This window comes from Hylobates moloch, unplaced genomic scaffold (assembly GCF_009828535.3).
Source record: "Hylobates moloch isolate HMO894 unplaced genomic scaffold, HMol_V3 SCAFFOLD_2, whole genome shotgun sequence".
Taxonomy (NCBI): domain Eukaryota; kingdom Metazoa; phylum Chordata; class Mammalia; order Primates; family Hylobatidae; genus Hylobates; species Hylobates moloch.
This window is the reverse complement of record NW_026652277.1, coordinates 149,966,740-149,984,610: the sequence shown is the minus strand read 5'-3', so window position 1 is coordinate 149,984,610 and position 17,871 is coordinate 149,966,740. Positions and strand designations below refer to the sequence as shown.

The following is a 17,871-nucleotide window of genomic DNA, read 5'->3' as shown; positions in this document are numbered from 1 at the left end:
TTCCTCTCTCGAAATTATTCTTCTATTTTTCAGGAGTTTGATAGTCAGGTAATTTTTTCTCCCATATTATCAGCCTCTTAATTTATATTTATCCTTATATATCATTTCCAAGCGCTTCTTTTTCTTTCCTTTTTTCCCTTTCTTTGCTCATTCCTTTCTATTTTGCCAAGGGCTTGCTTCTTCCAAGCATTTTTATCCTCTCCTCCCGTGATCAGTACCCAAGTTTGCAGCAAGTTTCCTTGTTGTTTTATGGGTTGGTGTTTTTGCTTAGGAAATCCTCATGTTTTAGGCTGCACACTCAATCTGTAATCTGAAGGTCAGATTACAGTTTAATTCTTCTTGAAGCCCTTATCAAGTCTCAAAGAGAAGCCTTGTTATTTGCCCTTTGTAAGAAGGAACACCTTGAAAGGCCATGGGTCTGTCTTCTCATCCTAGAGGCCGAGGGGCACTGGGACTGGAGTGGCAGGGAGGCCAGGAGCCCCCTCCCCTGGTGTAAGACTCCCAGTCTGGCACTGCACCTCTGAGGGCATCTGCATGTGGTGGTCCCTGCTAGTGGCTTCCAGAAGCACCTTCTGGCATTGGCTCCTGAGGTCATCACCCTTGTTAATGACAGCTGTCGGCAACTTGCCTTACTGAAGCCTTTCATCCTCCCTCCCACTGGCAGCAACTTCCAGGGTCCTTGATGCATCTCCAACATGCTTCCTGCAATAATGTGTAGGCAGTAGGAAAGTACAGACTTTGAGGTCAGACTAGCCTGGTTTAAAATCCCATCACCATTTCCCAGCTGTGGTACTTTGAGCTTGTTGTCTAATCTCGGAGTTTCAGTAAATCTGTAAGATAAGGATTATAACATCTTTCTTATAGATTTGTTGTAAATATTAAATGAAATACATAGAATGATTCATATGTGGCTAGTAGATAGTAGGTCTAAATAAAAGACAGATGTTATTATTATTCCAGGGATAAATTGGTAGCTTTGCAGTTTGGTGTTAGTTTTAGCACTTCCTATGAAGATTAAAAAAAAGCACTTGCTCTTAAAAGTTTCTTTCAAGCTGTTTATTTGAAGCTCCCCAGAGTCAAGCACCACCCAGCATCACACACCCTTAACTCCCTCTTCCTCTACTTCAGTGAAGGCCACTAGTTTCTGAAACTGTCCTGATAGTAACCAACTCTCCTTTGCCCTAACAGCTTCTTCCCAAGACCTACCTTATAGAGCTCAGTATAACCTTAAGGTTCTGCCTGAACTTATGAGGTACTTAGCAAAAATCTCACATGTGCCTGAATATTTTACTGTTGGCATCTTAGCAGTGCCCTGTCCCCCTTGGAAGACTGAGGAACCCAAAAACGTCAAGTCTCAGACAGAAGCTAAAACTAGACATAAAAATGAAATTCTTATAGAAATTCTGGGTTTTACTTCTGTGCAATCATTGTTATTATGCAACCATGCTTGAACAATAACTACCCTTTTCAAGCAAAATAGGAAAGTTTCTGCCTTCAGGGCTCACGATCTTTTAGAGACAAAACAAGTGCAAACAAAACCGTGTGCAATGTTTTTTCCATGAATGTGATGTTGAAAATGTACCTGAGGCTTAGATGTGGCATGACTCACTATGTAACACAAAAGAAACCTGGATTTAAAAACTGGAATTTCTTGGCTGCCCATTCAGACTCGACCCACTACATACCGTTTCCCCCCTTGCTTAGATTTCCCTACAGAAAAGAGAAAAAACTATGGAGAAAATGGAAAACAAAGCCATAGGAGAAAACAGCTGAAAACACTTCATGTAAATGTGCATGCTGAAAGTAGAGAGCAAGCAAGGATTTTAAAATGCAGTGCCTGAAGTTGAGTAGTTAGGACTAAACACAGAAGTGTTGATGAACTCTAAGGCTAAACTCTTGGATATTTAGCAGCACACTGGGGCTACTTTATCAGCTGAACAAAGATTCCAAGAACTCTGAGGGGAAAGAAAAAAGAACCCTGTAACTCAGTGGTCTTTAAGGTCTTAGCCTTCTTCTCAGCACCATGCATTTATAGAGATGAATGAGATCTCACCTCTTACCTCTGGTAGGGATGGGTAAAGATAACATTTTGAGGTGGAAGAGAGGAAGACTAAGAGCATTTGTGCCCACAGCCTTGACTTCTTTTTTTCTACGTGAAAAAAAACGCTATAAAGACACATGCACACCTATGTTTATTGCGGCACTATTCACAATAGCAAAGACTTGGAACAAACCCAAATGTCCATCAATGATAGACTGGATTAAGAAAATGTGGCACATATACACTGTGGAGTACTATGCAGCCATAAAAAAGGATGAGTTCATGTCCTTTGTAGAGACATAGATGAAGCTGGAAACCATCATTCTCAGCAAACTATCACAAGGACAGAAAACCAAGCAACGCGTGTTCTCACTCATAGGTGGGAATTGAACAATGAGAACACTTGGACACAGGAAGGGGAACATCACACACCAGGGCCTGTCATGGGATGGGGAGAGAGGGGAGGGATAGCATTAGGAGATATACCTAATGTAAATGACGAGTTAATGGGTGCAGCAAACCAACATGGCACATGTATACATATGTAACAAACCTGCACATTGTGCACCTGTACCCTAGAACTTAAAGTATAATAATAAAAATTTTTTTAAAAATGAGAGGGAGGAGGAGGAAGAGCAAACCTGGGAAAAAGCAAGCAACTTTCAAAACAATTGCTCTGCAGAATGGCCAAGGGACACGACAGTGAATTAACAACCAAAAAAAGCCGATTAGTAAAGTCCTGTTTCTTGGAGTAAATGGTTATCTCATCTTTGTTGTTGCCATTGTCATCGTCTTATCTTTACCATTGTCTCTGTCTCCAGAACAAATTTGACTTGAACTACATAACCTTGACATAATTGAGAAGAATATCCCTTTGAGAAACTGATAATAATTTATGCTAGTTTCATGTCTGTTGTGGGATGTTGTAGGGTGGTTTTATTTATTGTGTCCTCCCTCTCATTTATGTTCGTGTAGGTTGAGCCAGTGATACAGAGAGGCCATGAGAGTCTGGTGCACCACATCCTGCTCTATCAGTGCAGCAGCAACTTTAACGACAGCGTTCTGGAGTCCGGCCACGAGTGCTATCACCCCAACATGCCCGATGCATTCCTCACCTGTGAAACCGTGATTTTTGCCTGGGCTATTGGTGGAGAGGTGGGGCTAATGATTACTGAGATGTAACACAATTAACTGATCATATTTCCCTCCGCAAATATTATTCTAATTAATACTTAGAAGTAAAGCTCTAATGCTGCTTTTGATATGAAGGTGGCTTAACTCCATTTTCATAGGAAGGGATTCTTTTCTTTAAGTCATTTTTATTTTATTTCATCAGTTGTAGATGAATGGGGTTCCAGAGGGTTGAAATATCCTTGAAGATGGCTGGCTTTTTAGTGGAATAGAGCTCTCAGGGACTTTCATAGGACATTGTCTCATGGCATTTTCCATATTTAGGGCTTTTCTTATCCACCTCATGTTGGATTATCCCTCGGCACTCCATTAGATCCGCATTATGTGCTCCTAGAAGTCCATTATGACAATCCCACTTATGAGGAAGGTGAGTTTATTGTTCATATGTTTTACCTATGATTTTTATAAAAAGTTTTGTACCTTGTAAGTCTTGTCTTTAACAGAGTTGAAACAAAATAGTAGCCAGTGTTAGAAGGAATTAAGCTATACATTTGTCATTCAAATTAGGATACTTTTTAAAGTGAAAGTGGGTACTATTTATAATTATACTGTAACAGCAGGCATTAACCAGCACCAAACCAGGTAAACGAGCACATGCAGTCGCTAATCTTAAAAAAAACACTTGCATGCTACCTACCAGGAAGTAGAATAATAGACTTTTCCTTTATGATGTAGATTAGTCCCAATACATACATGGTGTTTATGGAACATTTTCTTTCTAACTGCACATAAGAAAAAGTTACCATTTATTATATTAAAAAGTGTAAGCATTTTGTTGTGTGGTAAGCAAACCATAGATATACTTAAAAAGTACTCATGCAGTGACACCGTGTAATATGATATTGAAGTAAAGAAATGTAAGGATGTACATTTTGTTTCTGAAATCATTTGTATGATATTCCAAATCCCAACATTGATAGATTTAACATGAAATTATCAACAGAAGTAACTCCAAGTTATTATTTTGTATTGACTCGTGCAATTTTTCAGCAAATACTGGGCTCCAACTATGTACCCGATCTGTGCTTGAGGATATAGTGTGAGTGAAAAACAGATGTGTTCCCACCCTTATGGAAATTATAGCCCAATGGGAAAGAGAAACAATCAATTTTTCACAGCAATCATATGAAATTATATATATGCCAATTGGTCCAAAGAAGATTCCTAACACTATGAGAGTATTTAATTGGTGACCTAATCCAGCCAGGGGTGTGTGTTGGTGGGGATGGGCTAAAAAGTCTTCATTAAAGAATCAAACTGTTCACCTGGGTGACTGGAGATGTTGAAGGATTAGGGTGCAGTAAAGAAAGATGCTGATGAACCTGCAGAGGAAGGCTGAAGCAGACCATCTCAGATCTTGTAGGGCCCATTAAGGATTTTTACCCTGAAGACAATGAGAAGCAATTGAAGAGTTTGATACAATGGAGTCAAATATTAAAATTTGTATTTTGAAAAGACCACTCTGGCTGCAGCAGCATGAATAATAGATTTTGAAGAGAGGACACGTGCTATGATATTTAAAGAGTGATGTTTCTATAAAAGTAGGTGTTAAGCTATTCTATTTGTGAGCAAGCCAATAAAGTATCTTTTTTTACCCTAAAGTAATTAATAGGAAATATTTTCTCTCTGAATTCACTTTAATTTCCACCCACCAATTATATCCCATACTCTGAACCATGAATCTATGATAAAAGTTTAAAACTTTCATAAACCAAGCAAAATAACCTATTAATAAATTCTCAAAGTTAGATTTTCCATGAAATCGTATGTGACTATAAACCATAAAAATTGTAATCATAATAACAATGGGATTAATTATTGAATATGTCTTATATTGCAACTTTTAAAAAATTTTTACATTTTTGATTTTAAATTATTAATAGAATAAATATTTTATATAATGTATAATACTTCTCCAGTTGGAAATTCTATGTGAACTGCTTCTTCCTTTTAGTCTTTATTACAAAAGTAGAAGGCTTAATTTATTTGCCTTCTCTGTTGTCAATTAAGTTGACTTTCTCATAGTTTCAATGTAAAAATGAAACATAAACTTATTTTCCTAACAGGTTAATAGATAACTCAGGATTTTTAGTACTTTCTATTTTTATTCATGTACATAATTAGACCAAATTTTAGATTAATTTTATTTTTATAAATATAACATAATATGAATTTATGTTTCCAGAAAAGTTTTTTAATAATCATTCTATATTTGCTTAAGAAATTATTACTTTATTTACTAGATTATCTATTAATGCTCCAAACAGCTAATGCAACTAATGAACCTAACTCTACGAAATGCAACTGGAATTTCCACTTATATTTTTTCCCTGTCAAACTATTATAAGGAGGTAGATCCCAAAAATATAAAATACAAAACAAAATTTTGCAAGATATATCCAGAGAAAATTCTAAGGTCAGTATAGATGTTCTACATTATCGTGCTCATTTGTATCTGCACTGATAATAACACAAAAGGATAATTGATGTTTATGATTTATTTAACAATTGATTGAAACCCTGGTAGATGTGTGACCACTATATGTGTGACTGGCTGCCATTTATTGAGCACCTCATTTGTGCCAAACACTGCTCTTAGAACTTGGTGTTTAAGCCACACATCACCCTTATGAGGTAGTAGTGCTACTATTATGGCCATTTTCCATACTGGAAAACTGGAGCACAAACAGATTAGGTAACTTTATGTCTTCATCTGTTCTGTGCTGCTGTAACAGAATACCACAGACTGGGTAATTTATAATGAACAGAAATTTATTCCTCACAGTTCTGGATGCTGAGAAGTACAAGTACAAGGTACTGGCATCTGATGAGGGCCTTCTTACTGGGTCATAACATGGCAGTAGGCTTCACATGGTGGAAGGGTAAAGAGAGCAGGAGAGTACAAAGCCACTTCTGAAATAATGGCATTAATCGATTCACAGGGGCCGAGCCCTCATGACCTAGATACCTCTTAAAGCTCTCACCATTCAATATCATCACAATGGCCATTAAATTTCAACAATATTCAAACCTGCTTTTTGGAGGGGATAAATATTTAACCATAGTATTTGCCCAAGGTCACATAACTCATATGCAGCAGAGCTGGGATTTGCATCCAGGTTGGTCAGCTCCAGAGTCAGTGTCCTTAATTGTCCCATCACAGTGCTTCCTTGGAATGACCCTGAATATCTGAACAAGCTGGAGTCAATAAACACATAGCAAATTATTTTATGTTCACAATTACAAACTCATGAAGCAGGAAAGGAAAGCTTGGATTTTTTTCCAAGGCTGTTAGGGAGGTTGAGAGGTAAGACTTTCCTGGGATAATTATTGAAATACTTAATTTTAACAACTTATTACATCCTAAAACATTCAAAGTAATGGATATCTTCTAAATGTGTGTATGTGTGTGTGTGTGTGTGTGTGTGTGTGTGTGTTTGTGAGTGAGGGGTATATAACATACAATGAGGAATATTTGATATAAAGACCTTGTGTTTAAAAATGATTGACTAGAAATAGATTAAGCTGATTGATTTAAATGAGACAAGAAAGGAAACTGAGGGGAAGGAATCAATCTGTTAGTTACTGCAGAAGGAAGTCAATTAATTTCCAAGTTAGTGAAATGAATTTATGAACTGTTTCGGGCTCATACTCTCCCTCCCTGTAATGAATATGTCATAACAACAAGTGTGTCTTATTCATCTCTCATCCCCACAATGCCTAATGGAGTGCCATTTACATAATGGATTCTTAATGACTGTGTGTTGATTGAATGGCTATTGAATAAAGAAGAAAATGGTGACAAACTTTAAAGAAATAAAGCGAATCTTCAGTAGTTTTCTTCATCAGCAGATGGTTTCTAAACTAAGGAGTTTTTACCTCAAAGTAAATGTTACTGAACTTCATCTTGAAAACAATATAAAATAAAACTTTTATTGAGTTATTTATTCTATATTCTAACGAATGGCTTTAGAATCTTCATTCTGTCTTCATGTTAGATAATTGTGGAATATAACAGCCAGATAACTGAAACATTTCTCTTGTGGTATGCTGTGTGAGTCCACAAAGGTTGCAGGCAATATGGCTACTCATGTTTTAATTCTTGTTTGTGAAACTGAATGTTGTCTGCCACTAATCTCTGCTTGTATCCCTTTTCCTCATGACAGTTTATGGAAAATAAATAAACCTATTTCAACAGAATATGAAAACTTTAAAAAATTCAAACCAAGAATTTTCTTGGGAATGAAAACATTTTAAGAACCGAAACTCACTTTAATTATGTGCTTTTGTTCTAGGCTTAATAGATAATTCTGGACTGAGGTTATTTTACACAATGGATACAAGGAAATATGATGCTGGGGTGATTGAGGCTGGCCTCTGGGTGAGCCTCTTCCATACCATCCCTCCAGGGATGCCTGAGTTCCAGTCTGAGGGTCACTGCACTTTGGAGTGCCTGGAAGAGGTATGCAGCATCTGAGTCTGAGCTGCTCTCTGCAGATTCGTCAATGCTCTTAGAAACTGTGGTGTGAAAAATTCCGTGCGTGTTTATTATCAATTCCTTTCTTGTTGACACACTGTGAAACCATTATTGCAATTTTAGTGGGACTTTTGACTCCTTTTTTAAATCTTGAAGCTACAGGAGTAGAACTCTAAAGACAGAAGTAGTTGGCAGGGTGTTTTTCTTCTTGCTCCTGCCTTTTTTGTTTGTTGCATGTTGCATGCTTTATATCATCTTTTACAATTTCGACCTTTGTTTATGTAGTCTTTTTCCTTTCTCTAGTTTACCTTTTATCCATATTGATTTTTCCATCATTTATTTTTATGTTTCTCTGCCTTATGCTTTCCTTCACTTCCTTCACCACAGAGCAAAAATAACTAATATAAAAAAAATTGGATAGGAGAAAAGTATAAGTATTTAGTAATGATAATTTTCACTTAAAGTTTTTTAATGAAAATATTTCAACATGGATCATACTCTTTATGAATTATATGATATTGTGGTTGAGGACCATATGGCAGACTGGCGAAGTGGAAAGATTATGCTCTTCTGAGTTATTTAGGCCATAGTTCATAATTCAAATTGCCATGACCTCATTTACAAGCTGTAGGACCATGGGCGATTCACTTAATTCCGTTGACCCACTTTCGCTTTCTTATCTGGAAAAGTGGGAATAATATTTCCTTTTAAGAATTTGAGTTTTCAGGTTACTAACATACTGGAATCTTTTTACTAAGAGTGTTTATTGCCTCTTATCCTCCTAAAAGAAAGAAAAAGGAAGATAACATGTAGAAATGGTCTGGGAGGCCCCTTATAAGCATCAGCTCCCCTACTTTTCTCCCGGCAAATGTTGCTTCACAAGGAGAACACTGAACAATCCGAATTCAAACTCTTTGTCAGTTCAAGCATTCATTTAAATTGCTTTAGCTTTTTATCTCAGTTGTCCCTCCAAGTGTGTTTGAATGTGAACTGTCTGAACATGCATTAATGTGGGCTAATCGCGTCTTCCTTGGTGTCCCCTGCAGGCTCTGGAAGCCGAAAAGCCAAGTGGAATTCATGTGTTTGCTGTTCTTCTCCATGCTCACCTGGCTGGTAGAGGCATCAGGCTGCGTCATTTTCGAAAAGGGAAGGAAATGAAATTACTTGCCTATGATGATGATTTTGACTTCAATTTCCAAGAGTTTCAGTATCTAAAGGAAGAACAAACAATCTTACCAGTATGCATGTTTTTGTTCTTTTTCACTGACTGTTATAAAAGTCACAAGACATATCTGCTGAGATGTGGCAAGGTTTCTACTAGTGAAATGAATTTTTCCTTGCATCTGTATTCTTAACACCACCCACTGTGGGTGTTGTACAACCTAGATGGAATGTGTTTGATCTGTTTTCCAAAATTGAAACTTACTTTTCTTATGATTCCCAGGGGCAATTCAAGTTGTTGACTGAAAAATAAAAACAACCCCAAACAAAAATCTCAGGTTCTGAGGACTAAACATTACCCTTTTTTTATACTTGACATTCCAGTTAGTGATTCTTTGGGTTGCAATTCCTGCGGTGGTAAAATCAGAGGTGTCTTTATGCAATGTTGAAAAGATAGGATATTTTTAGAAGTTTTATTTTAGTAAAAAGGAATGTAAGGATAATTCTTTTATCTGATAAAGCTATTTGGATATAGCTAATTAAACTATGCTGTGTGATCCAGCTTGACACAATACTTGGGGTTATGGTGAAGGAGAGAAGAGAATGAAGGCTTTAAAAATGTTATAATGCTTTGTTTTCTCAAAGTTTTATTCCATGACCATCAAGCTCAATTGTAGTATAATTTTCTACCCTTATTTTACTTTTAAAAGTCAGATCCATGTACCATTTATGAAATGAGAGTAATGGCAATATCTTTTCTACATGATGCTGAAGACCGGGTTTTTAGATGGGAACTGTCAGGGAGAAGACATGGCACAATAGGATGTAAAAGGAAAGTTGAAAAAACAGAAGAAAATGATAAAGAGGAAAAGGATCTTCTTTTTGCTAATAGCTATCCCTTAAATCCATAGCTTTGGATCTTAGAAATTCTTTGATACATCCTGAGAGTAGAAAGAAGTTTGAGAAATGGTGATCTTGTCAAGGTTGTTAAGGACTACACTCTATTTTATTATGATGTCTCCGGGGCTTTCCAAACAATGTTATCTCAGAGCTTCCTAACTGCTGCACCATGATTATGGCATAAGTGCGATGAGATACTGATCTCTGGGCCCTTTGAGTGGCATTGCAGGGGGGTCAAATTTAAGGGCAAAAGCCCAGAGATGATGGCCTCAGGTCCATGAATAGCTTCATCTGCTTACCTTAAAGGGGAAACATAAAAATGTTATCATTTTCCATGTGTATTGTAATGTACAAAAGGATGGAAAACACTAGAACAACAAACTTCTATTAATTTGCCTCACAATTCTATCATAAGGAAATAAAGGCATGACTTGAGAGCTTTAAAGAAAATAATGTAAATGAAGAGGTGATCACAATATGTCTGAGGTTTATTAAGTGTTCATTTGCTACTAATGACTATATATTATGTCATTTAATCTGCTCATAACAGCTGTGAAAAAAAAGGACTTTTTTTTTTTTTTTTTTGAGGTGGAGTCTCGCTTTGTCGCCCAGGCTGGAGTACAGTGGTGCAATCTCAGCTCACTGCAACCTCCACCTCCTGGGTTCAAGCAATTCTCTGCCTCAGCCTCCTGAGGAGCTGGGATTATAGGTACTCGCCACCACCCCTGGCTAATTTTTGTATTTTTAGTAGAGACGGGGTTTCACCATCTTGGCCAGGCTGGTCTTGAACTCCTGACCTCGTGATCCATCTGCCTTGCCCTCCCAAAGTGCTGGGATTACAGGTGTGAGCCACTGCGCCATGGCCAAAAATAAGAACAATTTTTATCTTTAGGTTTTAGATGAACAAATTGTGCCTGGGTTATACGTAGGTCATCCAGCTAGAATGTTGTGGAGTCTGGCTGAACACAGAGAGTCCTATTTATTTGCTTGCTTGTTATATTAGCAAACCTAGAATTAAACAGATCAGAGATCTTCTGCTGAATCAAATTACTTGGTGCATCCATTCATACAGCAAATCTTAACTGTTGATGTACAAATGTATTTGATAAATAAGCCAGCATAAAATTCAATCTGAAAGCTTTTACTTTTATGTTTCAGGGAGATAACCTAATTACTGAATGTCGCTACAACACGAAAGATAGAGCTGAGATGACTTGGGTAAGAAAACTTATATTGTTATTAAAGTTCATTTATGGAGAGAAAGAAATAGACTTGATTTTAGAAGAAAAAAGTAAAAACCATTTCCATTTGGAAAGAAAAGTTCTAAAAATCTTGAGCATCAAATATCATAAAAGTTACATCAGAGAGGTTTTAGCATTTTCTAAGACTTCAAATTAACTAATGATATTATAGTATTAAATAATATTTGGATAATATTTGGAGTGTAATTTATTGACTCTCATGAAAAGCTATCCTTAGTCTTTTAATTTTTCTCATCTAATATTTTTAAAATAACTATGGTCATTAATTGACTCTCTGCTTGAGTCTGGCTTAGATAAATCCAGACTTCCAAAGGGAGAATGAATTTCATGACCTTGAGGCCTCTGACTCAAAGAGAAATCTGGTCCCAACAGATTTAATGGGGGAATTCCACCAAGCATTCAAGAAATAGATAATTCATTTCTTTCTCAATCTCTTTCAGGAACATAAAAAGAGGGAACATCTCCCGCCAAGTCATAAAATGTAGTAACATAATCTTAAAACTAAAACTTCACAAGGATAGTATAAAAGGAGCCAGTAGTACGCACCTGATGGAAATAACTTGGACAAGAGTTTGACAAACCAAATCCTTTTTTATATACAAATCTAATGATAAGACCAACTTGAGTTTAGCTAAGGAATATAAAATTGATTTAAATTAGAAAATATATTAAAGCCTTCTATATGAAGATATTGAAAGAAAAAGACATATAATCACCTCAACAGAGGTAGAGAAAGCATTCATAAAATTCAAGTTTATTGTTGACAGGGGAGACGTTTAGCAAGCCTGGAATAGGACGGAATTGTCTTAACTAGGTAGAAGTTAGCTATGAAAAAGCTATAGCAAATATTAAATTAAATGAAATACCATAAGTGTTTTTTTTCAAGTTAGGAAGAATATAAGGGTATTTGTTATCACTACTTGTATTCAACATTGTACTGGAAAAGATACAAAAATGAGATATAAGGATCAGAAAGGAAGAAGTGAAGAAGCAAAACACATTACTCACAGTTACTGTAATTTTCTGCATCAAACCCTCCTCCAAATTGATACTATCTAAAATTAATTGCATTTGAGTGTATAAGAAATTATCTCAAGAAAATACAATTTAAAATAAAAATTAAACAGAAATAAATCTGTTTTATTTAGACAGATCAAATCTGTTTTATTTAGACAGATCAAACACATCTGTCTAACACTAGATGTGTTTGATCTCTGTGAAAAAAATATAAATCTTTATTGGGAAACATTAAAGAATGCCTAAAAACAGTAAGAGATAACCGTGTTCATGGATAGAAAGGCTCAGTAAAATAAAGAAAATACTTCTATTCATATTGGCCCATAAATTTGATATTATTCTAGTAAAAAAATTTCAGAGAAATTTTAGGATTTGAGGTTTTGGTATCCTAGCTAAGGAATCTTCACCAGACCAAGGCTGCAAATATTTTCATCTTTTTTTTTATTTATATAAACATTTTGCTGTTTTAGCTTTTACATGGAGCAAGTTGATTCTAAAATTTACACAGAAGAGCAAAAGGTTAAAAATAGGCAAGACAAAACTAAAAGGAACAAGATAGAAAACAATCTACTAGATAAGAAGGCTTATTTTAAAACTGGCGATTAATACAATATGCTTTGAGTCCCAAGTTAGAAGACTTGGAACAGAAGAGGCATCTCAGAAACAGACCTACAAATTCTACAGATGGAAACTTGGTTTATGATAGACATAGCATTTAGATAAATGGAAAAGGATAAACTTTTTATTAAAGGGTGCTGGCACTAATGGATATCCATATGACATAAATAAAACTGAGTCTTAATTTCACACAATGCATAAAAATCAATGCCAGATGTATTAAATATTTAAATGTGAACAGCAAAAATTTAAAACCACTGGAAGAAAAAATACCTGAATATATCTTCATGATTTGGAGTACTTAAGAATTTTTTAAGCAAAACATAAAAAGCACAAACTATAAATAAAAGATTAACAAATTTGACTACGTCAAAGCTTTTGCTTACCAAAATAAAACACTATTAAGAAATTAAGAAGAGTTTTAAACTGGGAAAAATATTTGCAATACATAGATTAACAGGACATTATCATCTAGCTTATAAAACAAAGTCCATAAATCAGTGACAGAAGAGAAGCATACAATAAAAGAGGATAAGACAAAAGCATTTCAAAGAAATAATAACCCATATAGATACTATAAATATGTGAAAAGGTGCTCAATTTTGTTTAAAACCAAAGTCATGCAAATATAAACCAGAGTGAGATATTTTGAACTCACAAGTTTGGCAAAATTTAAAATAGCATTTCCATTGTGCTGAAACTGGAACACTTATACACTGCTAGTAGTGATTTAAACTTGTAAAACCATCTTGGGGAAAAATATGGCATTATCTAGTAAAATTAGAGATTCATATATACTCTACTCAGTTCCGTTCCTATGTAGATTTAACCTTGGAATTACTTTTGCAGAATGTGTTTCAGGAGAGAAATATGTAAACTATTCATAGTAACATGTAATAATATAGGAATGAAAAAATTCTGGAAATATCTCAAATACTCATCAAAAGGAGAACAAATAAATGTGGTATTATATAATGAAACAGTATAAAGTTATGAAAATTAATGAATGAAAGCTGCCTATGTTAACATAAATGTATCTGAAAAACAAATACTGTTGACTGAAAAGAGCAAGCTTGCAGCAGAATATATATAGTGTGATATTATGTGTGTAAAGTTCAGGAAAATTAAGCAATATATTATTTAGGGATACATACTTCAATATACTGAATGTTAAGTGTAATGAAAAGCAACAGAAAGATAAAATATTAAGATAGTAATCACCTTTGGTTGAAATGGGAAGAAGAGGGATAGAAGCTGGGCACACACGGAGTAGTCAATGTACTGGTGTTGGTTTTATTTTTTTCTCATGCCTTATGTATAATTTTTGTTGTTGAAATATTTTACTAAAGACATAATAAATGAGTGATTATTATAGTGGGTATTTTGGTGCACTGTCTTGATACCCTCTTCAGGGCCAACACAACCAAACCTCAGCCAGTGGGAATATCAGATGATAATATGATAGCTCACAGCTGTGTACCTCACTGGAAATTCCCCTTGGTGTTAGAGAATAACTTCTTAAAATTATGATCCTTACAGTAGGAGAGCCAGCAGTCAATGACTAGTTGATAAGAGGCTGCAAAGGCCCAGCTTTCTTTCTACAATTTGGTACAACTCTGAACAGCCATCCTAACTTAAGGATAAATTAAATACAATATTTACTGAGGCATCAGATGCAACTTCATTTGCAGATCAGCATTTCCCTTTGCCTAATCCTGCCTTGCTCATCAAGTGCAAAACATCATGTTTTTGCAGTTAGTAAAATCATTGTATATTAGCCCCTACATTAATTTAGAATATAAACAATATTAAGTTTTTCACCTTTGTTTTCAGAAGTTGGATTTTGCTGGATACAGAATTCTTGGTTGGAAGTTGCTTTTCCTTTGCAACACTTGTGAATATATAATTCAATATCTTTTTGTTATTTCCATCATTTATGATGAAATGTCAGCTGTCAGTTGTATTCTTGTTCACCTATATATGATGTGTCATTTTTCTCTTGCTGCTTTCAAGATTTTCTCTTATGTTTGGTTTTCAGCAGTATGACTGTGATGTGTCTAGGTATGGCTCTTTTTGTATTTACCTTTGGCTTTTGTTGAGCTTTTTGGGTCTGTAAGTTAATGTTTTTCATTAAATTGGGGATTATTTCAGGCATTGTTCCTTTGAATATTTTTTCTACCTTTTTGTCTTCTTCCTCACATTCTAGAACTCCAATTACATGTATTTAACATACATGAAAACGTACATATATGTTAGACATAAATGCTAGAACATTTAATATTGGCCCATAGATCTCTGAAATATTTTCACTTTTCTTTAGTCTTTTTTCTCTCTTATTTGAATAGGATAATTTCTATTGATTAATCTTCAAGTTCACTGATATTTCCTTGCTTATTTGAAACCTGCTGTTGAGCTCATCCAGTGAAGTTTTTATTTCGTTTTGGTACCTCTCAGCTCTAGAATTTCTATTTTTAAAAACGTTCTTCTTTCCTGATGTCATTCCTTATCTGTTTACTCATTTTTAAGATATTTGCCTTTAATTACTTGGGCATGTTTTTCTTTAACTCTTTGAACACTTTTTAAAACAGCTTTATTGAACATATTTTTATGTTTTCAAGTCATTGTCTAATAAATCCAGCATCTCAATCTTACAATCCATTTCTACTGACTTTTCTCCATTGAAGATAGATAATAATTTCCTGTTTCTTTTCCCGCTTAATAATTTTTGGTGGAAATTAGACATATTAGATAATATGTTGTAGTAACTCTGGATTCTGTTCTTTTGAGGGTCTTTAATCTTTTTCCAAATTTTAGTAGACAATTAACTACCTAGATTCAAAATATGAAATCTGTTTCCCTTGTGGTATGCAGCTGCTAATGTTTGTACACATGAAGACAAGATTCTAGAAAACCCAATTAAATCAGAAAAATTTCCTGCAAAAATTCCTGATTGATTGGTATTATGCTAACCAAACATCTTTATGATTCTCTGAAATGTTCACTGTGTTGAAAAGTTTACATCCCATCAGCAGAATTTATTAGGTTATTTAAGAAAGGCAAATTTTCAAAGTGGAAATAATTCTATTAATTTTTAATTGTGTCATTACCTTTTAAAAAAGCCAGTTTTTAAAATTTTCAGCTTTAAGATGTATTAAATTTTAATACTGGAAGGAACTGTGTGACATTAATGACTTGTGTGCTTTAAATGTCAAAGTTGGTAGAACGCATACTTTGCTAAATAACCCATCTGTTTTCAGGGAGGACTAAGCACCAGGAGTGAAATGTGTCTCTCATACCTTATTTATTACCCAAGAATTAATCTTACTCGATGTGCAAGTATTCCAGACATTATGGAACAACTTCAGTTCATTGGTGTTAAGGAGATCTACAGACCAGTCACGTAAGTAGTAAATGTATTTCATGATGGGGTAATGTATTTCAGAGAAAGTGGGCTTTATTGTCATACTGGATCCATTACCACTTTATAGAAATTTTTATGCACTGTTTGTTCTATTTGACTACTTTTAACTGGGGAGACCCAGTAACCTTTTTGATTACTATGTCCAGAGTCCCCAAGACCACCCTCAGGTTCTGTGATTTGCTAGGAGTACCTACAGGACTCAGCAAATAGTTGTATTCATGGAAAACATTTATTATGGTGAAAGCATACAAAGCAGAAAGAATAAACGGAAAAGCTATATGAAGCAAAGTCCAGAGGAAACCAGGTGCAAGCTTCCAAGAGCCCTCTTCCAGTGGATTCCCACAGAATGCACCAAATTCCACCGTCATCAAATTGTGACAACATATATGGAATGTTGCCTATTGGAGAAGTTCATCACAGATTCAGTGCTCAGAGTTTTTTGGGGGAACTAGTCATATAGATGCTCTCTGCCTACTGCTTACCAAAATTCAGCATAAACTGCATTGTTTGCACAGTCTAGGCACAATGAGTCACTCTTATCATTAGAGAAAGTTTATGTCAATATAGAAAATCGTTTACTATTTAAGTTTCCAGGCAACTGCCAAGGATTGTCCTTGCAAGCAGGCCTTTCTGGGGTGGGCCTATTATGTTAACTCTTTAGGTACGATTGTACTCTTTAGGTACAATTATGGGAGCTATTTAAGATATAATAAACAAGATTCATATTATCCCTGCCCTCTTGAGATTATATTCTGGAGTGAGGGAGAGGTAATAAACAAAAAAGATATTTTAAATAGTAATAGATGTTATGAAGACAAAACAGTGAAGGAAGTATGTAGTTGTTGTCAATAGGATAAAGAAAGCCTCTCTGGGTTGGTGATATCTGAGCAGCAACCTCCATGATAAGAAGCCAACTATAGAGATATGCAAATTCTACACAGGAAAGAGCCAGTGTAATGACCCTGTGGTTAGTCTGAACCTACCGTGTTTGTGGAACAGCAAGAGAGTGCATTTGGCGGGAGAAGAGTGAAGTATGGTAGAGAATAAGTGAAGACACAAGAGAGCAGGTGGGACCAGATGATTTAGGACTTTATGGGCAACATAAGGCCTTGGGGCTTTAAGTGCAAAGGGATGCAATTAAAGGATATAAGTAAAGTCAATTTGGCTACTATGTTGAGAAAGGACTCTAGGAGGGCTAGACTGGAAGGAATATCAATCAGGAAACTATTGTGATTGACTAGTTGAGGGATGAGGGTCAGTTGTGCCAAGGTGGTGACACCGAGTTGATGAGACACATTCCATTCAGGTTAATTTTAGAAAGGAGCACTCATAGGCTTGCTGATCAATGGCATCTCAGGGAGGCAGTGAGGGATAGAGCAGAGTAAAGGCTCAGTGATGGTGTGTGAATGGTCTTAGGGGAACATGCCTGAGGATGATATTGAGAATTCTGTTTTGGATATATTAAGGTTGATCTATCTCTTCTTACTGATGTCAGTGAGAAGAATTAGAATGGCTGGTGGAAATTTGGGGATGGCTGAATTCGTTTTAATATAAAGAAGAATTTTCTAATGATCACTACTTTTCAAAATGAAAGGGACTGATGTAATTATGTAATTAGAGAAAATATACACATAGAGTTTTTTTGTTTTTGTTTTTTTGAGACAGAGTTTCACTCTTGTCACCCAGGCTGGAGTGCAGTAACGCGATCTCAGCTCACTGCAACCTCTGCCTCCTGGGTTCAAGTGATTCTCCTGCCTCAGCCTCCTGAGTAGCTGGGATTACA

At 35.5% G+C, this 17,871-nt stretch overlaps 1 protein-coding gene across 1 annotated transcript in view; it reads left to right on the top strand.

Moving 5' to 3' along the window:
• MOXD1 (monooxygenase DBH like 1) overlaps positions 1-17,871 on the top strand; it is a 105,989-nt gene that overhangs the window by 70,368 nt on the left and 17,750 nt on the right. Inside the window, exons 5-10 of the mRNA XM_032159146.3 lie at positions 3,017-3,196; positions 3,497-3,599; positions 7,528-7,694; positions 8,756-8,947; positions 10,929-10,988; positions 15,925-16,067. Of these exons, the coding sequence (XP_032015037.1) occupies positions 3,017-3,196; positions 3,497-3,599; positions 7,528-7,694; positions 8,756-8,947; positions 10,929-10,988; positions 15,925-16,067 (845 nt within the window). The remainder of the gene's footprint in view (positions 1-3,016; positions 3,197-3,496; positions 3,600-7,527; positions 7,695-8,755; positions 8,948-10,928; positions 10,989-15,924; positions 16,068-17,871) is intronic.